The sequence below is a fragment of the Narcine bancroftii genome, chromosome 5 (assembly GCF_036971445.1).
Source record: "Narcine bancroftii isolate sNarBan1 chromosome 5, sNarBan1.hap1, whole genome shotgun sequence".
Classification (NCBI taxonomy): Eukaryota; Metazoa; Chordata; class Chondrichthyes; order Torpediniformes; family Narcinidae; genus Narcine; species Narcine bancroftii.
The window spans coordinates 193225726-193248852 of record NC_091473.1 but is presented as its reverse complement, the minus strand read 5'-3'; the positions used below and the strand labels follow the sequence as shown (position 1 = coordinate 193248852).

The following is a 23127-nucleotide window of genomic DNA, read 5'->3' as shown; positions in this document are numbered from 1 at the left end:
CTCCCTCCACACCGTCCCATCACACAGTCCCAGGGTCAGACACAGAGTGAAGCTCCCTCTGCACCGTCCCATCACACACTCCCGGGGTCAGACCCAGAGTGAAGCTCCATCCTCACCGTCCCATCACACACTCCCAGGGTCAGACACAGAGTGAAGCTCCCTCCACACCGTGCCATCACACAGTCCCAGTGTCAGACACAGAGTGAAGCTCCCTCTGCACCGTCCCATCACACACTCCCGGGGTCAGACCCAGAGTGAAGCTCCATCCTCACCGTCCCATCACACACTCCCAGGGTCAGACACAGAGTGAAGCTCCCTCTGCACCGTCCCATCACACACTCCCGGGGTCAGACCCAGAGTGAAGCTCCATCCTCACCGTCCCATCACACACTCCCAGGGTCAGACACAGAGTGAAGCTCCCTCTGCACCATCCCATCACACACTCCCGGGGTCAGACACAGAGTGAAGCTCCCTCCACACCGTCCCATCACACAGTCCCAGGGTCAGACACAGAGTGAAGCTCCCTCTGCACCGTCCCATCACACACTCCCGGGGTCAGACCCAGAGTGAAGCTCCATCCTCACCGTCCCATCACACACTCCCAGGGTCAGACACAGAGTGAAGCTCCCTCCACACCGTGCCATCACACAGTCCCAGTGTCAGACACAGAGTGAAGCTCCCTCTGCACCGTCCCATCACACAATCCCGGGGTCAGACCCAGAGTGAAGCTCCATCCTCACCGTCCCATCACACACTCCCAGGATCAGACACAGAGTGAAGCTCCCTCTGCACCATCCCATCACACACTCCCGGGGTCAGACACAGAGTGAAGCTCCCTCCGCACCGTCCCATCACACAGTCCCAGGGTCAGACACAGAGTGAAGCTCCCTCTGCACCGTCCCATCACACACTCCCGGGGTCAGACCCAGAGTGAAGCTCCATCCTCACCGTCCCATCACACACTCCCAGGGTCAGACACAGAGTGAAGCTCCCTCTGCACCGTCCCATCACACACTCCTGGGGTCAGACACAGAGTGAAGCTCCCTCTGCACCGTCCCATCACACACTCCCGAGGTCAGACCCAGAGTGAAGCTCCATCCTCACCGTCCCATCACACACTCCCAGGGTCAGACACAGAGTGAAGCTCCCTCTGCACCGTCCCATCACACACTCCCGGGGTCAGACACAGAGTGAAGCTCCCTCTGCACCGTCCCATCACACTCTCCTGGGGTCAGACACAGAGTGAAGCTCCCTCCGCACCGTCCCATCACACACTCCTGGGGTCAGACCCAGAGTGAAGCTCCCTCCGCACCGTCCCGTCACACAGTTCCAGGGTCAGACACAGAGTGAAGCTCCCTCCACACCATCCCATCACACAGTCCCAGGGTCAGACACAGAGTGAAGCTCCCTCTGCACCGTCCCATCACACACTCCCGGGGTCAGACCCAGAGTGAAGCTCCATCCTCACCGTCCCATCACACACTCCCAGGGTCAGACACAGAGTGAAGCTCCCTCTGCACCATCCCATCACACACTCCCGGGGTCAGACACAGAGTGAAGCTCCCTCTGCACCGTCCCATCACGTACTCCTGGGGTCAGACTCAGAGTGAAGCTCCATCCTCACCGTCCCATCACACACTCCCGGGGTCAGACCCAGAGTGAAGCTCCCTCCGCACCGTCCCATCACACACTCCCGGGGTCAGACTCAGAGTGAAGCTCCCTCCGCACCGTCCCATCACACACTCCCGGGGTCAGACTCAGAGTGAAGCTCCCTCCGCACCGTCCCATCACACACTCCCGGGGTCAGACTCAGAGTGAAGCTCCCTCTGCACCGTCCCATCACACACTCCCAGGGTCAGACACAGAGTGAAGCTCCCTCCGCACCGTCCCATCACACACTCCCGGGGTCAGACTCAGAGTGAAGCTCCCTCCGCACCGTCCCATCACACACTCCCGGGGTCAGACTCAGAGTGAAGCTCCCTCCGCACCGTCCCATCACACACTCCCGGGGTCAGACACAGAGTGAAGCTCCCTCTGCACCGTCCCATCACACACTCCCGGGGTCAGACCCAGAGTGAAGCTCCATCCTCACCGTCCCATCACACACTCCCGGGGTCAGACCCAGAGTGAAGCTCCCTCTGCACCGTCCCATCACACTCTCCTGGGGTCAGACACAGAGTGAAGCTTCCTCTGCACCGTCCCATCACACAGTCCCAGGGTCAGACACAGAGTGAAGCTCCCTCTGCACCGTCCCATCACACACTCCCATGGTCAGACAGAGTGAAACTCCCTCCGCACCGTCTCATCACACACTCCCAGGGTCAGACAGAGTGAATCTCCCTCTGCACTGTCTCATCACACACTCCCGGGGTCAGACTCAGAGTGAAGCTCCCTCCGCACCGTCCCATCACACACTCCCGGGGTCAGACTCAGAGTGAAGCTCCCTCTGCACCGTCCCATCACACACTCCCGGGGTCAGACCCAGAGTGAAGCTCCATCCTCACCGTCCCATCACACACTCCCAGGGTCAGACACAGAGTGAAGCTCCCTCCGCACCGTCCCATCACACACTCCCGGGGTCAGACTCAGAGTGAAGCTCCCTCCGCACCGTCCCATCACACACTCCCGGGGTCAGACTCAGAGTGAAGCTCCCTCCGCACCGTCCCATCACACACTCCCGGGGTCAGACTCAGAGTGAAGCTCCCTCTGCACCGTCCCATCACACACTCCCAGGGTCAGACACAGAGTGAAGCTCCCTCTGCACCATCCCATCACGTACTCCTGGGGTCAGACTCAGAGTGAAGCTCCATCCTCACCGTCCCATCACACACTCCCGGGGTCAGACCCAGAGTGAAGCTCCCTCCGCACCGTCCCATCACACACTCCCGGGGTCAGACTCAGAGTGAAGCTCCCTCCGCACCGTCCCATCACACACTCCCGGGGTCAGACTCAGAGTGAAGCTCCCTCTGCACCGTCCCATCACACACTCCCGGGGTCAGACCCAGAGTGAAGCTCCATCCTCACCGTCCCATCACACACTCCCGGGGTCAGACCCAGAGTGAAGCTCCATCCTCACCGTCCCATCACACACTCCCAGGGTCAGACACAGAGTGAAGCTCCCTCCGCACCGTCCCATCACACACTCCCGGGGTCAGACTCAGAGTGAAGCTCCCTCCGCACCGTCCCATCACACACTCCCGGGGTCAGACCCAGAGTGAAGCTCCATCCTCATCGTCCCATCACACACTCCCAGGGTCAGACACAGAGTGAAGCTCCCTCAGCACCGTCCCATCACGCACTCCCGGGGTCAGACTCAGAGTGAAGCTCCCTCCGCACCGTCCCATCACACACTCCCGGGGTCAGACTCAGAGTGAAGCTCCCTCCGCACCGTCCCATCACACACTCCCGGGGTCAGACTCAGAGTGAAGCTCCCTCTGCACCGTCCCATGACACACTCCCGGGGTCAGACCCAGAGTGAAGCTCCCTCCGCACCGTCCCATCACACAGTCCCAGGGTCAGACACAGAGTGAAGCTCCCTCTGCACCGTCCCATCACACACTCCCGGGGTCAGACCCAGAGTGAAGCTCCCTCCGCACCGTCCCGTCACACTGTCCCAGGGTCAGACACAGAGTGAAGCTCCCTCTGCACCGTCCCATCACACACTCCCGGGGTCAGACACAGAGTGAAGCTCCCTCCGCACCGTCCCGTCACACAGTCCCAGGGTCAGACACAGAGTGAAGCTCCCTCTGCACCGTCCCATCAAACACTCCCGGGATCAGACACAGAGTGAAGCTCCCTCTGCACCGTCCCATCACACACTCCCGGGGTCAGACCCAGAGTGAAGCTCCCTCCGCACCGTCCCGTCACACAGTCTCAGGGTCAGACACAGAGTGAAGCTCCCTCTGCACCGTCCCATCACACACTCCCGGGGTCAGACCCAGAGTGAAGCTCCCTCCGCACCGTCCCGTCACACAGTCCCAGGGTCAGACACAGAGTGAAGCTCCCTCTGCACCGTCCCATCACACACTCCCGGGGTCAGACACAGAGTGAAACACCTTGAGGGTATTTATAAAGTTCTGGCCAAATTCCACTTGTGATTCCCTGATTCCGAGTTTCTCTTCCAGATGATTTTCCAGCAGGAGAATCCTGGGATTCACTACCAGTTCATCATGCCGGTAGAAATGCCTGCTCTCCCAGACCAGAACCTTCAACCTCCCAGTCAGGGTTTTGGTGAGTCACGTTCACAAGTGCATGGGGGCGGAGGTCCCCCCGGCATGGCCGAGTCTTACCTCAGGGGTGTGAACAGCTTCCTGGATCAAGGGTTTCAAGGGCCGGGGGATAGGGTGATCGTGACTCTGGTGGGAAGAGGCAGGGTGAAGGAAGAGGGCTGGTACTATGAGTGGGTGGGGCCAAACAAGGGTGTGTGGGGCCAAATTTGGGTGGGCAGGGTCTGACTAAAGGGGCGGAGGTGAGTGAGAGGGCGGCAGTGGTGAGTGAGGGGGAAGGGTGGGATGAGCGAGGGGGGGAGCGGGATGAACGAGAGGGGGGGGCGGAAGTGAGCGAGAGGGGGGCGTGGGTGAGCGAGAGGTGGGGTGAGCAGGGGGGTGGGGGTGAGCGAGAGGGAGGTGGGGTTGTGAGAGGGGCGTGGCCAACTGAAGGGGGTGTTGCCTCGATGAGGGGGTGGGGCTCGGACAGGGGGTGAGTCTGCAAGACTGAATATTCATTGGCCATCATTATCAAAATGATTTGAGGTTGTTTGTTTTGGGATCGTTCTTTGCCTATCGGACGCCCCTTGATCCCTTTCATTGGCTGAGATCCTCTCTGGGATCTGCCCAGGTGCTATGGAAATGCATCTCTGCCCAGCTCCTCGAGTGGGTCCCACGGGGTCCCGCTGCCCACCTGCCTCTGTATCCGCTCTCTCGCTTCCCTGCAGGGTCCTGGACCCCAGGAAATCGGCGGGAGGTGTCAGCTCTGGGAAGTGGGCCTACCCTGTCCTACCCTGGGGGAGCAGCTCACCCCAGGACCCCGACTCACCGGGGTGGCACCTTGACCCCCCGCGTCCGAGGGGGGCAGCGAGACCGGCGACTGCAGGAGGATCCCAGCCGGACCCAGCCCACATACAGCTGGAGGGCCCAGGGTGTGACGGAGTGCTCAGCGTCCTGTGGGAGAGGTGAGTGGGGGAGGGGAGGGGTGTGGGGATCAAGGGGGAGGGTGTGTGAGGAGGGGAAAGGGTGAGTTGGGGGAGATGTGTAGGTGTTGGGGAGGATGGGGGTAGAGTGGGGGAAGGGAGAACATGGGTAGAGGGGCAAGAGTGGGAGGGTTGAGAAGGGGGTGTGGGAGTAGAGGTGGGTGAGGGGGGAGTGTAGGGGGATAATGGAGTGTAGAGGGGATGAAGGGTGGAGGGGAGTGTGGGAGGAGAGTGGGGAGGGAAGGGGGAGATTGGGGAGGGGGAGAGTGATGAGAGGGAGTGTTGGGAGTGTGGGGGTGTAGAGGGGAGATGGGGAGGGGGAAGACGGGGAAGTGTGGGGAGAGAGGGGGGTTAAGAGGGGAGTTTGGTGTTTCCTGGGGGAGTGTGGAGGGGGTTGAGGGGTTAGAATGGGGTGCAGAGGGGAAAGAGTGGGGTGAAGGGTGACTATAGGTGGAGGGGGAAGAGTGAGATGAGAGGGAGAGTGGGGGGTGTAGAGGGGAAATGGGGAGTGGGGAAGTGTGGGGATAGAGGGGGGAGAGTGTGGGAGGGGAGAGAATGGGGGAGTGGAGGTGAGGGGTTTAGGAGAGAGGGGGAGTGTAGGGAGAATGGGGATAGAGGTGGAGCATGGTGTCCCCCTCTGGGTTCAGGGAGCCAAGTAACAGGACCCCCACCCCCGGTCTTACCCTCCCTCCCCCTCTGTGCGCAGGTTTCCAGTTCTCCGTGTCCCGCTGCGTGGACCTGCGCTCCTGGGAACCGGTGGAGGATGGTCTGTGCAGCGCGGCCACCAGACCGGCCAACGCGGAGGAGCCCTGCAACACCCAGCCCTGCCCTGCTTTGTGAGTGCCGCCTGTTCCACTCTCCACCTGCCCCGTCCCACCTACCACCCCTCACAAGCTAGTACTGCTTCAGCCAGTCTCTAGCCCATGTCGAGCAGTCCGCAGCCTCGAGGCTCGGCCTGCCGATGGTTTGGCTTGAAGACTGAGCTCGGGATCTCGTCCCTGGGGCCTACATGCGGGATAGCAATTCCCACGGGTGGATTAACAGATGGGATCTCATCGGCGGATTGGGGTCAAACGTGCAGGGTGTTTTACACAGGCCGTACTTTTGACCCTGGTGAGTGTGTGTCGTTCAAGGCATCGGGAGCAGAATGGCCGGTACTGGGTGGGTATGGAGGAAATAGCAGAAGTACTAAATGAAGACCTCAGTATTCACTGAGGAAAAAGAATCCTGGTGATTGTAGTGAAGACCGAAACACTTGAGCATTAACAGAGAGGATGTGGACAGAGGAGTCACGTGATGGAGTAGTGGCCGGTCGGGGAACTCCAGCCCTCTCCGGAAAAGTTAAAAAAAAAACAGAGAAAAAACAAAGGCACAAACACAAAACCTAAAATTAAGTGAAAATAAAGGTGTGGGGAAAATGGCAGCGAAAAAAGAAAAGCCAAAAGCAATGGGAAGAAGAGAAGAAGAAAAGATGTTGGAAGAAGAGGGTGAAGGCCTTACCTGTCCGAGGAGGCCCGCTGTGGAGAGAGAAGCCCGCTCCCTCAGGTCAGTTGAAGCCCCGAGCTCGGGACTACAAAAATGGCTCTCGGAGCCAAACAAAAGTGCGCAACCGCGCATGCGCGAGGAGTTGCGCATGCGCAATGCGCAAGACAAAAAGAACACTGACGGGAGGGGGGACCAGCTGAGGAGTCGATCTCCACAGCTGAAATTGACAACCACAACAAAGCTGCAAGAGGAAAACATAGAAAATAACGAGAACAAGAAAGAAGAGAGTAAAAAGAAATCAAAGAAACAACAGATGACCAACCCAGAGGAAGAAGACCAGCAGCAAGACACTTCTAGTAAAAATAAGAAAACCAAAAATATCCAACAAAATAAAACAAACAAACCAACAAGAAAACCAGAAGAGACAGAGGTAAAGGACACAGATCCTGGAGTGGACCCAGAAGAAGAGGAAGAAGAACACAGAGAAATGGAAGATGAAGGGAAGGGCAAGTACATGGATATATATATTTTTTAAAGAATATATGGAAACAGTAAAAGAATGGCAGTCACAAGAATTCAGTGAAATAAAAAGAAGAATAAAAAGTACAGAAGAAAATGTGAATAGATTAGAGATGATCATGTCAGATATAGGAAAAAGAGTGGACAAGGTGGAAGAACGAGAAACAGCCGTAGAAATGGAAGTAGAGGACTTAAAAAAGAAATTAGAAGAATCTAATAAAAAAGTTAAAGAGACACAAGAGCTGTTAGCTCAGAAAATAGATATAATGGAAAATTATAATAGAAGAAACAATATAAAGATAGTGGGCCTTAAGGAAGATGAAGAAGGCAAGAATATGAGAGAATTTATAAAAGAATGGATCCCCAGGGTTCTAGGAAGACCAGAATTACAGGAAGAAATGGAAATAGAAAGGGCACATAGAACATTAGCCCCTAAACCACAACCACAACAAAAACCAAGATTCATTCTAGTAAAATTCCTAAGATATACAACAAGAGAAAATATATTGGAGAAAGCAATGAGGAAAATAAGAGAAGACAAAAAAACCAATGGAATACAAGGGTCAAAAAAAATGTTTTCTATCCAAATATAAGTTTTGAACTCCTGAAGAAGAGGAAGGAGTTTAATACAGCAAAAACGATCCTATGGAAAAAAGGATATAAATTTATGCTAAAGTACCCAGCGGTACTTAAAATAGGTATTCCAGGGCAGCAAAAAAGACTATTCTTGGATCCGGAGGAAGCACGAAAATTTGCAGAACAACTACAAAACAGACAGAGAGATGAAGACATGTTACGAGAACAAAAATGACCACAAACTATATGTATGTGTGTATATGTATGTATATATGAGTGTATGTATATTAAAAAAAAATAGAGTATAGATAAGAACTAAGAAGGGAAAGTAAGAAAAGAAAGGAAGTAAGAAGGGAATTAAGAGAGTGACCTTTGTTATATATGAAGATTAAAATCTTTTCTGGGGGGGGCTGGGTTGGGAAGAATTACGGTCACTGCGAAATCAGTTGACGCTTGCGAGTGATTTCGCAAATCCAAATGGAGAGGGGAGATATGGTTGCCCAACAAGGGATAAAGGGCAACTCAGGAAGGGGAGGGGATAGTGGGGTTAAAGAAATTTTAGATTGGAGAATAAGGGAAATGTTTTATGTTTTAGAAATGTTGTCTTATAAAGTGTTCAAAAAAAGAAAGCAGAAATGGATAAGAAGGAAAGGTAATGATGAGAAAATGGAAAGGAAAGATAAACAAAGTATGAAATGGCTATGTTGAACTATATGACTTTAAATATTAATGGAATACATAACCAAATCAAAAGGAAGAAACTTAAATTTACTGAAAAAAGAAAAAAATTGATATAGCATTCATACAAGAGACACACTTAACTGAAGTGCAACACAAGAAATTAAAGAGATTGGATAGGACATGTAACAGCAGCATCATATAATTCAAAAGCTAGAGCAGTAGCTATATTAATCAGTAAAAATGTACCAATCAAAATAGAAGAGGAAATAATAGATCCAGCAGGGAGATATGTAATGATAAAATGTCAGATATATTCGGAGTTTTGGAATTTACTCAATGTATATTCACCTAATGAAGAAGATCAAAAATTTATGCAAGATATCTTTTTGAAGATAGCAGACACGCAAGGGAACATACTAATAGGAGGGGATTTCAATCTTAATTTGGATTCAAACATGGATAAAACTGGAAAAAAAATTAATAAAAAGAACAAAGTAACCAAATTTATAATTAAATCGATGCAAGAAATGCAACTTTTGGATATATGGAGGAAACAACACCCAAAGGAAAAGGTTATTCGGGCAGACATAAAACATACTCAAGAATAGACCTATTCCTGTTATCTGCTCACATGCAAGAGAGAATGAGGAAAACGGAATATAAAGCTGGACTATTATCGAACCACTCACCCCTGTTATTGACAATAGAGTTAGAGGACATCCCACCAAAAATGTATAGATGGAGATTAAACTCCATGCTACTTAAAAGGCAGGATTTTAGAGAATTCATTGAACGACAAATTAAAATGTACTTTGAAATAAATACGGAATCAGTGAAAGATAAGTTTATACTATGGGATGCAATGAAAGCGTTCATCAGAGGGCAAATAATAAGTTATGTAACTAAGATGAAGAAGGACTACAATCAGGAAACAGAGCAGTTGGAAAGGGAAATAGCAAATATAGAAAAAGAATTAGCAATGAAGGAAGACACAACTAAAAGAAGAGAATTGGCAGATAAAAAAATAAAATATGAAACACTACAAACATATAAGGTGGAGAAGAACATAATGAAGACAAAACAGAAATATTATGAACTAGGAGAAAAAACGCACAAAATTCTAGCGTGGCAGCTTAAGACAGAACAAACTGAGAGAATGGTATTGGCATTAAGAAATATAGGAGATAATAAAAAAACTACCGAACAATAAAACACCAGGAGAGGATGGATTCCCAATAGAATTCTATAAAACATTTAAAGATTTATTAATTCCTCCCCTCCTGGAAGTAATCAACCAGATTGATAAAACACAAAGCTTACCAGATTCATGTAAAACAGCAATAATTACAGTAATACCAAAGACAGGGAAAGATCCACTCGCACCAGCGTCATATAGACCAATATCTTTACTTAACATAGATTATAAGATAATAGCTAAACTATTAGCAAACAGATTAGCTGACTATGTACCAAAAATAGTAAATCTAGACCAAACTGGATTTATTAAAAAAAGACGAACAACAGACAATATCTGTAAATTTATTAACTTAATTCATGTAGTAGACGGGAGTAAAGCGCCAACAGTAGTGGTTGCTTTAGACGCAGAGAAGGCCTTTGACAGAGTAGAATGGAATTATTTATTCAAAGTACTAAAAAAATTCAGTTTACCAGAGAAATATATTAATTGGATTAAAGCATTATATAAGGGGCCATTGGCGAAGGTGACAGTAAATGGATATATATCAAAACAATTCAACTTAAGCAGATCAACAAGGCAGGGATGCCCACTATCTCCTTTATTGTTCGCATTAGCCATAGAACCACTAGCAGAACTGATAAGAACAGAAAATAAAATGAAAGGGATAAAAATAAAAGACAAGGAATATAAAATCAGTCTATTTGCAGATGATGTTATAATATACTTAGCAGAACCAGAAATATCAATAAAAGAATTACATAGGAAATTGAAGGAATATGGAGAAGTGTCGGGGTACAAGATTAACGCAAATAAAAGTGAAGCAATGCCAATGAATAATGCGGATTTCTCAAAATTTAAGAAAGAATCACCATTCAGATGGCAAACGCAAGCAATGCGATATCTAGGTATACAAATAAATAAAAACCTCGGCCATCTATATAAAGTCAATTATTATCCACTAATGAAAAAATTACAAGACGTCTTAGAGCATTGGAAAGACTTACCACTAACACTAATAGGAAGGATAAACTGCATTAAAATGAACATTTTCCCAAGGATTCAATACCTATTTCAGGCATTACCAATACACTTAACAGAGAAATTTTTCAAGGATTTAAAGAAAATAATAAGGAAATTTTTATGGAAAGGGGGGAAACCGAGGATAGCACTAGATAAATTAACAGAATGGTATAAACAAGGACGCTTACAACTACCAAAATTTAAAAATTATTATAGAGCCGCACAATTAAGATACCTATCAGATTTTTATCAAACAAGGGAAAAGCCAGATTGGACTAGATTAGAACTAGATAAAATAGGGGAGAAGATACCTGAACATATATTATATAAATGGGATGAAAAATTGGTACAACGTAGGAATTCTCCGGTATTGCATCATCTGCTCAACATTTGGAAGAAGATTCATGTAGAAAGGAATAAAACAAATTTCCAACTACCAAAACTAATACTGACGCAAAATCAGCTAATCCCTCTTACAATAGATAACCTTTCCTTTAGAGAATGGGAGAAAAAGGGATCAAAAGAATAGAAAATTGTTTTTCGGGAAATAAACTATTATCCTTTGAACAATTGAAGGATAAATATATAACTTATGATACAATGTTGGCATACTACTAACTGAAATCCTACTTGAAGGACAAATTGGGAAACAGTCTGAGGTTACCAGAAGGAAGTAATTTTGAATATGTGATTACAGTCACAATGATAATCAAAAAATTTATAATAAACATGTATATTAAACTGCAAGAAAAGGAGAATGAGGAAACAAATGGTAAAACCAAATAAAAATGGGAAAAAGATCTAAGCATAAAGATAAAGAATGAAACATGGGAGAAGCTATGCTCTGGAACCATGAGAAATACAATAAACACAAGGTTACGTATGATACAATATAACTGGATACACAGGCTATACATTACACCTCAAAAGTTAAATAAATGGGACCCAACAGTATCAGACTGACATGTGAGAAAGTAAAAAAATTTTGGGAAGATCTAAACCAGATACTAAATAAAATCACAAAAAGCAATATACCAAAAAATCCAGAGATCTTCCTCCTAAGTAACATAAAAAACAAAGAATTTGGACTCGATTTGGATGGAGCACAAAAAAGATATTTTATGATAGCCCTAGCTGTAGCAAAAAAATGTATTATGTCAACCTGGAAATTAGAAGATAACTTGAGAATACAACAATGGTATATAGAAATGAATAAATGTATTCTATTAGAAAAAATAACACATAATTTAAGAAATAACATTACAATATTTGAACAAATATGAGAGCCATACATGAAACATAACAGAGAAAACCTACCGTGGACATCTACCAGCTAAAATGACAGAAGGAGAAGATAATGAAAAGAACTGGCTCAGTGGAATTTCTTGTTTATTTTTATTGAGTGACAACATTGTTTAACGGGTTTAATGTATCTTATATTCTGAACTTTAAATAAATGGGAGGGGAGGGGAGGAGGGAAGGGGGGGGAGAAAACGACACTATATATTTAAGAAGGAAAATGTATGTATCTTGATCAATATGGTTTATAGTGCAAAAAATAAAAAATAAATAGAGGATGTGCAGGAGTTGGATACATTGCTAGGACCAGATGTACCCCAGGCTACCGGGCAGGGGGGGGAGTGTCTCTGGCGATGATCTCCAAATCATCAATGGGAACGGAGGATTGGAGGATGTTGTTCCTTTATTCAAGGAGGTAGCCCTGGAAATGATGGGCAAGTGAGTCTTACTTCAGTGGTTGATAAATTCAGATCTATTGTCAGTGTGCAGACAAGAGATTCCTTTTTCCTATGGGCGCGGCAGAATGATTGAGCAAAAGGCAAACTGTACCCAGCGTGAACATGGGAACAGTCAAAAGAACTGAACAGATGACGAGTGTAAACTGTGCAATATGGAGAGGACAGGGAAATCAATAAAGTGCACAAGTAAGGATTGAGTTTGTTGTGGAGGATTCTGATGGCGGAGGGGTATTCCCGGGGGGGGGGGGGCCGCTGGTCCTGAACCTGGTGGGTGCGAGTCTTGTGGCACCGAGGCCTCTTTCCTGATGCAGCAGCGAGAACAGAGCGGGTGCTGGGCGGGGTGGATCCTCGACGGTCGCTGCTGCTCTCTGATGGCAGCGTTCCCCCTATAGATGTTCTCAACGGTGGGGAGGGTTTTGCCTGTGATGTCCCAGGCTGTGTCCACTACCTTTTGGAGGGCTTGACACTCAGGGGGTGTCGGTGTCCCCCGTACTAGTCTGATACAGCTGGGCAGCACACTTTTTGCCACACCTCTGTAGAAATTTGCCAGGATTTCTCTTGTCATACCAAGTTCCTGAGGAAGTAGAGGTGCTGACGTGCTGTCTTCACGATGCCAATAGTGTGTTGGGTCCAGGAAAGATCCTCCAAGATAGTGACTCCCAAGAAGTTAAATTTGCTCCCTCTCTCCACCTCTGATCCCCCCAATGATCACTGGATCCTCCACCTCTGGCTTTCCCTTCCTCAAATCAACAATCAGCTCCTTAGTTTTGGTGACAGTGAGTGTGAGGTTGTTGTGGTTGCACCGTTCAGCCAAGTTTTCAATCTCCCTCCTTTAGGCTGACCCATCCCCTTCCTTAATACAACCCAGTTCCGTGGAATTTTCACCAAATTTGTAGATGTTGTTATTGTCACACCGAGCCACACAGTTGTAGGTGTAAAGTGAGTAGAGCAGGGGGCTAAGAACATAGCCCTGTGGTGCTCCGGTACTGATGGAGATTATGGAGAAGTTCTTACCGATCTTCACTGATTGTGGATTGGAGGTGAGGAAATACAGGATCTAATTACCCAGTGGGGTGTTGAGTCCCAGGTCCTGGAGTTTGCTGATCAGTTTTGAGGGGACGATGATGTTAAATGGCGAACTGGAGTCGATAGAGAGCTTTCTGATGTCTGCAGCTTTACTGTCCAGGTGTTCCAGGGCTTTTGCGTAGAGCGAGTCAGGGGGCACCCGCCGTGGACCTGTTGGCTACGACGGGCAAACTGGAGCGATTCCGCCTCAGTTGATGGAGAAGATGCTGAGAGGCAGGGTTTATGAACGTTTGGAGAGGTTAAATATGAGTGGGAATAGTCCACGTGGCTTTGCCTTTGGCAGGTTGTGCCTGACGAACGTGATTGAATTTGTTGACTAAACACATTGATGGAGGAGGAGCAGTAGATGTCGTGTATATGGATTTCAACAAGGCATTTGGTAAGGTTCCCCATGCAAGGCTTATTGAGAAAGTAAGGAGGCATGGGATCCAGTGACGGTGTTTGTCCCCTCTTGGCACTGCACAGCTGGAGTGTGGGGAACTGGTCGGAGTGCAGCGGTCTTGCGGAGGTGGAAGCTGTCACCGACAGGTGCTGTGTCGACAGGCCTACGCCAGCCAGACCGTGGCAGTGCATCCACATCATTGCTTTGTGGATCTGGAACTGGCTGCCCACAGAAGGCAGAGAGAGGTTGTAGACGGGTCATAATCTACATGGAGGTCAGTGACCAGTGTTCCTCAGGATCTGTTCTGGGACCCCCAGTCTTTATGGATTTTTTTTTATTATTAATGACCTGGATGAGGAAGTGGAGGGATGGGTTAGTAAGTTTGCTGATGACACCAAGGTTGGGGGGTGACGTGGATAGTGTGGAGGGCTGTCAGAGGTTACAGCAGGGCATCGATAGGATGAAAAACTGGGCTGAGAAGTGGCAGATGGAGTTCAACCCAGATAAGTGTGAAGTGATTCATTTTGGTCGGTCGAATATGACGGCAGAATAAAGTATTAATGGTAAGACTCTTGTCTGTGTAGAGGGTCAGAGGGATCTTGGGATCTGAGTCAAAAGGACGAATGAAGCAGCTGAGTAGGTTGATTCTGCGGTTAAGACATACAGCGTATTGGCCTTCATTAATCGTGGAATGGAACTGAGTTTAGGAGACACAGGTAATGTTGCAGCTATTTAGGACCCTGGTCAGACCCCACATGCTCAGTTCTGGTCACCTCATTACCAGAAGGATGTGGAAGCCATAGAAAAGGAGCAGAGGAGATTTACAAGGATGTTGCCTGCTTTAAAGGAGCAGGCTTTGTGAAAACGGGTTGAGTGAACTCGGCCTTTACTCCTTGGAGTGACGGAGGATGAGACGTGACCTGACAGAGATGTAAAGACCATGAGAAGCATTGATCGTGTGGGTAGTCAGAGGCATTTTCCCCAGGGCTGAAATGGTGGCCCCAAGAGGACACAAGTTTAAGGTGCTGGGGAGTAGGTACAGAGGGGATATCGGGGGTACGTTTTTTATGCAAGAGTGGTGGGTGCGTAGAAGGGGAACAGTGGCAGAGACAGATATGATAGGGTCTTTTAAGAGGCTTACATGGAAGTTAGAAAAATAGAGGGCTATGGGGAAGCCTAGTCATTTCTAGGGTAGGGACGTGTTCGGCACAATTTTGGGCCTAAGGGCCTGTACTGCTCTGTATGTTTTCGATGTTTCTAAGATGCAGTCGGGGTGTCAGGAGCTTCTGTGGGCGGGTGGGCGGCCAAGGCAAGGACCCACGGTTGGGAACTCCTGTGGGCGGGCGGGCAGCTGAGGCAAGAATCCGCGGTCAGGGCGCCGGGAGCTCCTATGGGCGGGCGGCTGGGGCCAAAAATAGGGAGGTCGACTTTTACATGGGTCATACGGAAAACATGCAATTTTCATGCCAAAAAGGGGGAGGTGTTGACAACTATATGGGTCTGATGTTTGCATGAGTGTATACGAGATAACGGATACCAGATCCCAGGAGTGGGCAACCAGCTGGGATCTGATGGGGTTTGGGGACGGGACCACCTCTGCTGGTCCCCAGGTCCCTGTCTCTGGATGGCGTGGTGCAGAGGGTTCACATGGGGATGTGTAGATTTGGAGACTCCAGCCTGCTGATTCTCATCTGGGAGGGGGGGGGGGTGGAGTGGAGGAGTGTGGTGGTCCCAGTGACAGTGTTTGTCCCCTCTTGGCACTGTACAGCTGGAGTGTGGGGAACTGGTCGGAGTGCAGCCGGTCTTGCGGAGGTGGAAGCCGTCACCGACAGGTGCTGTGTCGACAGGCCTACGCCAGCCAGACTGTGGCAGTGCATCCACATCATTGCCGTCACCTGGACAAACCCAACTCCACACAGCCTTGCCAGGCACAGCCATGTACCCACTGGCAGATCCAGACCGACTGGGAATCGGTGGGTGTCTCCATACTGGTCTTACCCCGCTCACCTCTCGCCGTCTCTGTACCCCCTCCAATCCCCTACACCCCTCTATGTCCCTGTAACCCCCTCCGGTCCCCCACACCCCTCCCCGTCTCTGTAACACCTCCTCCAGAACCCAATACCCTTCCCTGTCTCTGTGAACCCCTCTGATCTTTTACACCCCTTCCTGTCTCTGTAGCCCCCTCTGGTCCCCTACTCCCCTCCCTGACTCTCTACCTCCTCCGGTGCCCTTCACCCCTCCCTGTCCCTGTAACCCCTCTGTGCTGATGAAACGTTGCTGTTGTCAGTGTTCTGTTCCCTGCGGAGTTGGACAGAGGAAAAGGAGTATCCGCTGCGTCAGTAACCAGGGTGCTGTGGTGGGAGAGGCGGAGTGCAAGGGGAAACAGAAGCCCTCTGACAGTGAGGTCTGCGACATGGGACCCTGTGTCAGCGCGTGGTTCTACACCGACTGGGCCAGCGAGGTAGGTGCAGGGTACAAGCCCATCCCCAGGAATCCAGCCAGGCTGAGGGTGAAACTCTCCTCCCCTCCAAACCCCCTCCCTCTGAAGCCCCTCCCTCCGAACCTCTCCACCAAACTTCCAACTCTGCCCCTCCCCTCCAAAATCCCTTCCCTCAGACCTCCCCGCCATTCGACACCCTCCTCCCTTCCAACCCTCTCTCCCACACATCTAAAACCTCTCGTCTCCTCCGTAAACCTGATAATCAGACTCATGAACCTCCCCCCCTCCTAGGCCCCTCGACCCGGACCCCAAGGCCCTTCAGGAGCCCCTCCCTACTCCCTTACGTCCCCAAGCCCTTCTCACATTGCTCTGCTGGGCAGCCTGGGAGTCCCTCTGCTGACCAAGGTTGGCACTGCCTGTGTTCCCAGGGATGTGGAGACGGACCCCCAGGGGCCTCACTCACTTCCCAGCGGAGACGGTAGATGGATGGGTAGGGGGAGACGATGAGGGGAAGGGCGGTCACATGCTGAGGCTGACTGACCCCTCACCCACACCCAGCATGGTGTTCTCTGTTCCAGTGCTCAGTCGAGTGCGGGGTGGGTGTACAGAAACGCTCGGTCCACTGTCTCAGCCACAACCTCAAGGACAACCGGTCTCCAGGGCAATGCGAAGGTCCGCAGCCCCCTGACACACGTGCCTGCACCCGCGGGCAGTGCCAGCATCAGATCCGCTGGTTTGCCAGTCCCTGGAACAAGGTGGGTGCATGGGAACAGACAGCGTGAGCAGCGGAACACTGACAGGGAGGGGGTTATAGAGACAAGGAGGGGTGTAGGGGTCCGGAGGGGATTACAGAGACATGGAAGGGTGTAGGGCATGGGGAGGGGGGGGGTGGTTAAATACATGGAGGGGTGTATGGGACCAGAGGGGGTTACAGAGTTAGGGAGGGGTGTAGGTGAATGGAGGGGGTTACAGAGACAGGGAGGAGTGTAGAGGACTAGAAGGGGGTTACAGAGACAGGGAGGGGTGTAGGGGACCAGAAGGGGGTTACAGAGACAGGGAGGGGTGTAGGGGACCAGAAGGGGGTTACAGAGACAAGCAGGGGTGTAGGTGACCGGAGGGGGTTGCAGAGACATGGAAGGGTGTAGGGGACCAGGGGAAGGGTTACAGAGGGGAGGGAGGGGTGTAGGGGATTGGAGGGAGTTATGGAGACAGGGAGGGGTGTGAAGGAGAGGGGTGGGAGTGCGGAGGTGGTCAGCTAGTTGGTGTAACAGTGCCTTCTGCTTCACCCTCAGTGTCCTGTTGAGTGCGGAAACGGAACCCAAAATCGAGACCTGATCTGTGTGATCAAACAGGGGAACGATTTCACTGTGACGGACATGGCGGACTGCAAGCACCTGGTCAAACCGGCCACCCTGCAGCCCTGCAGTGCTGGACCCTGCCGCCCACGCTGGTTCACCACTGGCTGGAGTGAGGTGAAATAGTGGGGGGAGGGGAGGGGTTGGAGAGAGCGCATTGGGAAGGGGTGCGGAGGGGTAGGTGGTGGGGGAGGGAGGGAGGGAGGGGCTGGAGAGGCCATAAGGGAGCATCGAGGTGAGGGGTCTCTGCAGTGAGTGATGGTCAGTGAGGGAGGTTTGGTGAGGGGCCTGTAGGGAGAGCATTGAGGGATGATGAGAGAGGGTGGAAAGGGGTCCGTACTTTGGGGGAACATTGGGGTTAGGGCTCCCTGCGGAGAGGGAACGTCGGGAAGAGGGATCCCTGCGGAGAGGGAATTTCCAGGTAGAGGGGTTCCTGCGCAGAGGGAACATCAGGGAGAGGGGTCCCTGCGGTGAGGGAATGTCGGGGAGAGGAGTCCCTGTGGTGAGGGATTGTCCGGGAGAGGGGGCCCTGTATCGAACCCCCTGTTAACTGCCCTACCGCTCTGCATCACCACAGTGCTCGAAGACGTGCAGGGGAGGACTGCAGACTCGGGACGTCCGGTGTCTGGATGATGCCAGATCTCCCAGCAGCCTTTGCAAGGACGAGGAGGAGCCCGTTCACCAGCGAGTGTGTCATACTCACCCGTGCATGCCGGAACTCGGTGAGTGCACATCTGACAGCTCTGTGTGTGTGTTTTCATGACCCTAGTCAAATCTGGACAGCTGTGTGAGGGTGTCCCCAGACCCCGGTCACATCTGGACAGATGTGTTAGGGTGTCCCCAGTCCCCGGTCACATCTGGACAGCTCTGTGAGAGTGCCTTAGCGACCTGATCTGAAGCCAGTTCGGGTCCTACCTGCACCCTTTTACTCTCGGTCCCAGGCTCCAACCCGACCCATCTTGTACCCTGCTCATAGATCTGCTGCCAAGCTCCTGACTGCAGAAGCTCCTCCTCAGCCCAGCAGCCCCTCAATACCCTCTGAGGGAATCTCTGCAGCATTCCCATCAGACCCCTGCCTGCTGAGGGGAGGGGTGGTGAAGAGAGAGGAGTGAGAGTGAGGTCACACTGGATAACAATTTTTTGCAAAAGATTTGCTTCCTGAACAAGAATTGGGGATTATGATCAACAACTTCAAGCTGAACACAAAGATAATTTCAGATTTGCTGTATCATGTAGGAAGTGGGAGAAAGATTAAATTAACTTTGATTGAATTGACCATGTTTAATCGCATCACGACGCTGACACATTGCGTTAGTTCAATACCTAAAAATGTTTTGCCACTGATTTTCATTTGTACTCAGCATCTGATGCCCCTCCTGTCAGAGTTCAACAATAGTCGGCTGGCACTGATGGATTCCAGTTGCCCTGATACTGCTTTACCACGGTCGCGATATCCCGGTGAAACCTTCCACCGCGTCCGTTCACTGACCGAGATCAGCCGGGGATGACGTCCATGCGTGACTGTGGGAAATGAATTTTCAATGACAGGTTGCACTGTGGTTTTGTCTGCTTGAAGTAGACGCAAAATATGACAAGAAATCACAGCATCTCAAAAAATAAATGGTACATGGTAAGGGGATTTTTGTGATCAGTAGCCCAACATCCATAAGATGCACCAAAAAGTGTTCAGGAAGCAAAATCTTTGTTGTCCAATGTCATTGGAGGTGGGAGGCATGGATGGAGATTAGTGGGAGTGGCAGGGGATTGGAGGGGGAGAGAGGTGGTGGGGGTGTTCGGAGTGGGGAGGGAGGCCAGCTCACACTCTGGGCCCGACGATGTCCGTTCTCCCTTTGCCCACAGATGCAAACTGCAAGGACAGCTATCACAACTGCGTGGTGGTGGTCCAGGCGCGCCTCTGCGTCTACTCCTACTACAAGATGGTCTGCTGCGCCTCCTGCACCCATGCTGAGCGCAGATCGAGGGGCCAACGCACCGGATCTCTGAGCCGCAGGGCAGGGGCCTGAGGGCGTGTGGCTGCGATCGTTGGGTCTGCCTGATTGTGTCCGACTCTGCCTGTGGTCCTTGGTGAAGGAGAGCACCGGAGCCACAGCCAACTTGTAGCAGATGCACATTATAGTTTTCCTATAAGACCAAGCACCTGGACCAGATGATGCTAAGACCTATTTATTTATTTATTGTACTAAATGGCTGAGGTGGAGACTTCTTTTCCACAGTTTTTACCCAAGGAGACCCCGAGCTGTCTCTGGGAATTCTTATACCTGGAGTCTCGAAACTGCCTCGAAGCCCTGAGCTTTTAACACCGGCCTCCTAACCCTGGCTCTGCACGCTCTCGACCTTTCTTCCAAGCCTGCCTGTGGCTCTGGACTGCTCTCTCCTGAACGCTTGTCTCCCCACCCACCCCCCCCCCCCCCCCACCCTGATCTCGGGCAGTTTCTTACCTCTCCTGCTTCCTCCCCCAGAGAACCCTCTCTCGGTCTTACCTCCACTGATCTGAGCGCCCTGCCCGGCCCTTCCTCCGCCATTCAACTGCTCGATGCGAGCCCACTTCCAGAACTGCAGAAAGGCAAGGCTCACCTCTCCTTTGCGAGCGCTTCATGTGAAAACTGCGGCTCCTCTCCTCGCCTCCGGCGCTCGTCCGCCTGGAATTGTGGGCCTGCTGCCCTGGAGTTGGAGAGGGAGGGCAACTGTTCGGGCTGTCTCATTTGGCAGGTTGTGGGGCCGAATCGCCTCCTGCGAGCCATCCCACCGCCTTCCAGCGCACGTTTGGGTTTGCTCCACCTCAGAGCTGCTGTTGAATCTACCCTCTATTAGGCAGTGATCTTAAATCTGTGGCTCATTGATGGAAACCATTTCCAGACACCTGGCCATGCACAGATCATTCGTTTAGAAACTAACCCGTGTCTCCAGATTCCCTGGCAGGTCAAATCCACAGTATCTTTGAGGGAGCAAGCAGGTTACTTGAAAGGAAGCCAGCAGGAGGCAAGATCCACCCTTGGATGGTCATCAGATGCAGGTAGCTGCCCCAGATCACCCCATCCCCATCCACTACTCCACCACGCAGAGACAGTTTGTTTTGTCATTAAACACCACTCCCCCCCCCCCCCCCACCCCATTATCTCAGCAATGGTGTACGGGAGGACTGTGGGAAGTGAGTGTTCCCTGTGCGACTAACATCTTGTGTTGTAATTTGCTGATCCTCGCCCTGCTCCACTGCCTTCATGTAAGTTGTCAGCGCACATCGCTCATTAAAGCACAATGTAAGAGGTGCATTTCGCGTGACTCAACCCTTGCCAGTACTTTACCACCAACCGTTAAAGTTGGACTGCGTTGATCAGCCTGCAATGGTGCTGATCATCTGACGTGGGTTTATCTTCAAGGGATTTTCCCCACCATCAGTGATTCAGTTTTGGAGGGTCTGCATTTGTAGATGTTCCGAGAGGCAATGATCAGGTCAGCCATGCCTTTACCACGGAGTGCCTGATAGTATTTCAGATCTAGCCCATGCTCGACCACTGTTGGAAGTGTGTGATGGGACGTTGTGGAGGGAGCTTCACTCTGTGTCTAATCCTGGGAGTGTGTGATGGGACGGTGTGGAGGGAGCTTCTCTCTGTGTCTGACCCCGGTAGTGTGTGATGGGACGGTGCGGAGGGACCTTCACTCTGTGTCTGACCCCGGGAGTGTGTGATGGGATGGTGCGGAGGGAGCTTCACTTTGTGTCTGACCCTGGGTGTGTGTGATGGGAGAATGTGGAAGGGGCTTTCCTTGGTGTTTGACTCTTCTTGTCCTTGCCCTGGGTATGTAGAACAGGAGCTTCTCTCTGTGTCTGACCCAAGGAATGTGTGACGGGGGTGGGGGTTCCACACTGTGTCTGACCCTTGTCCCTGCCCTGGAAATATTTCCTCTAGCTTTTTCCCGCCACTGGTGCTCTGTGTTGATGTCCCTTGTCTGCGGACAACAACGTAAATCCCACCCTTCACAGGGAGGGGGTATAATTGCAGACCTTTAGCAGGCACGGCAGCTGGTCCCTTGGTGTCGGAGACAGGGGGTTGGGGGGGTGAGCCCTTGTCCTGTGCCAGTCGTACCCAAGGTTGGGTGAACAAGAGGCCCTTTCCAAATCGCTGTGATAATGTGGGCTATCATGGCTTTGAGAAAGATCAGAAAGGTGGTAGTCTTCCAGCTGTGGGTTTTACTCGCTGTTGATGTGAGCGGGACCTTTACTGTACAGAAGTTCCTCCTGTGAGGCCCAGGCTGCAATCATTATTAGCCCTGTATTATTAACATTAATTCCCTCTGGTATAATTTATTTTTTACAAGAAGGAAGAGCTGGTAAGCAATTTAGAGAAATATATTTTACACACGTCTTGTCTTATTGAAAATAAATGTGGTTGTAGTTCTCCCTGCCTTGGCGGTTTCTCAGCTTCCGTGATTGATGAAGTATTGGGGGAAGGCAGAGGGGGAGTGAACACAACTGAAAAGTGGCAGAGAGTTTTGGAAATTCTTTATTGGACAGTTAAAGCAGCAATTTTTTTTTGTCTTTCTGTCAACTTTAAATAAAAGAGAATAAATTAAAAATAAATTAAGACTTAAAACCAGGACGTGATTCCATATTTTAACATTGAAGTTTGTCGAGGCCTGTTCCATCGTTGAGAGCCGCTCGGTGAGAAGCGGCCAGCTCTCTGCTTCTAGAACAGAGGGTGCGGGACGAGTGGCCACTGAGCTTGAGTTTGCCTTAATAATCCATATGATTATGTACAATAAATATTAAATAGGTTCTTGAGAGAGAGAGAGAGAGAGAGAGAGACTGAGCAGGAGGAGGCTGACTGCAGGGGGATGCTGACCTTCCTTTCGGTCTTCAACAAGGTGGGTCGATGTACACAGGCCCCGGTGTGTCGATAGTGACCTGGAGGAGGGGGGCTCCCTCACTGGGCAGCGATTATACCCAACTTGCCGTGTTCCTATCCTCTGTCCGGCTGGAAAGAGGGTGGGATACTTGCGGTGCGTTTCTCCATTTGGCGTCAGACAGGCATGGAGTCTGTGTGTACTTTGGTGAGGGGTGTGTGTCACTGTATGTCAGTGAGGGTGTGTGAATGCCATGTCTGTGTGTGTGTCAGAGGATGTCATTGAAGGTGTGTGGGTGTGTATGTACATGTCTGTGTGTACAGGAGTCAGTGAAGGAGGTGTGTGTGTGTGATTATGTCAGTGAGGAGGTGTCCGTGGGTGTCACTATGTCAGTGAAGGTGTGTGGGTGTGCATGAGTGAGGGGGGGGTGTGTGTGTGTGAGTGAGTCATGGAGGGGATGTGTGGGGGGTGCTAACAGAGGGTGGTTTTGGCCAAGAGATGGGTGGGCACAGAGCAAGAGGGAGGTGGGGTTGGGGGGTGATGGGCTGGGGGAGAGGTGGTAATGACCACCCAAGCTCTG

General features: G+C 50.8%; 1 protein-coding gene across 2 annotated transcripts in view; it reads left to right on the top strand.

The window, feature by feature from the left end:
* The window catches only part of LOC138764488 (thrombospondin type-1 domain-containing protein 4-like), a 75133-nt gene extending 52833 nt beyond the window's left edge, over window positions 1-22300 (top strand). For both annotated transcript variants that reach the window (XM_069940475.1, XM_069940476.1), the window contains 9 exons: window positions 4125-4230; window positions 4934-5170; window positions 5895-6024; window positions 15661-15865; window positions 16180-16353; window positions 16911-17087; window positions 17625-17804; window positions 18265-18409; window positions 19548-22300. In XM_069940475.1, coding sequence (XP_069796576.1) covers window positions 4125-4230; window positions 4934-5170; window positions 5895-6024; window positions 15661-15865; window positions 16180-16353; window positions 16911-17087; window positions 17625-17804; window positions 18265-18409; window positions 19548-19711 — 1518 coding nt within the window. In that variant the 3' untranslated portion in view covers window positions 19712-22300. The remainder of the gene's footprint in view (window positions 1-4124; window positions 4231-4933; window positions 5171-5894; window positions 6025-15660; window positions 15866-16179; window positions 16354-16910; window positions 17088-17624; window positions 17805-18264; window positions 18410-19547) is intronic.
* The last annotated feature ends 827 nt before the right edge of the window (window positions 22301-23127 follow it).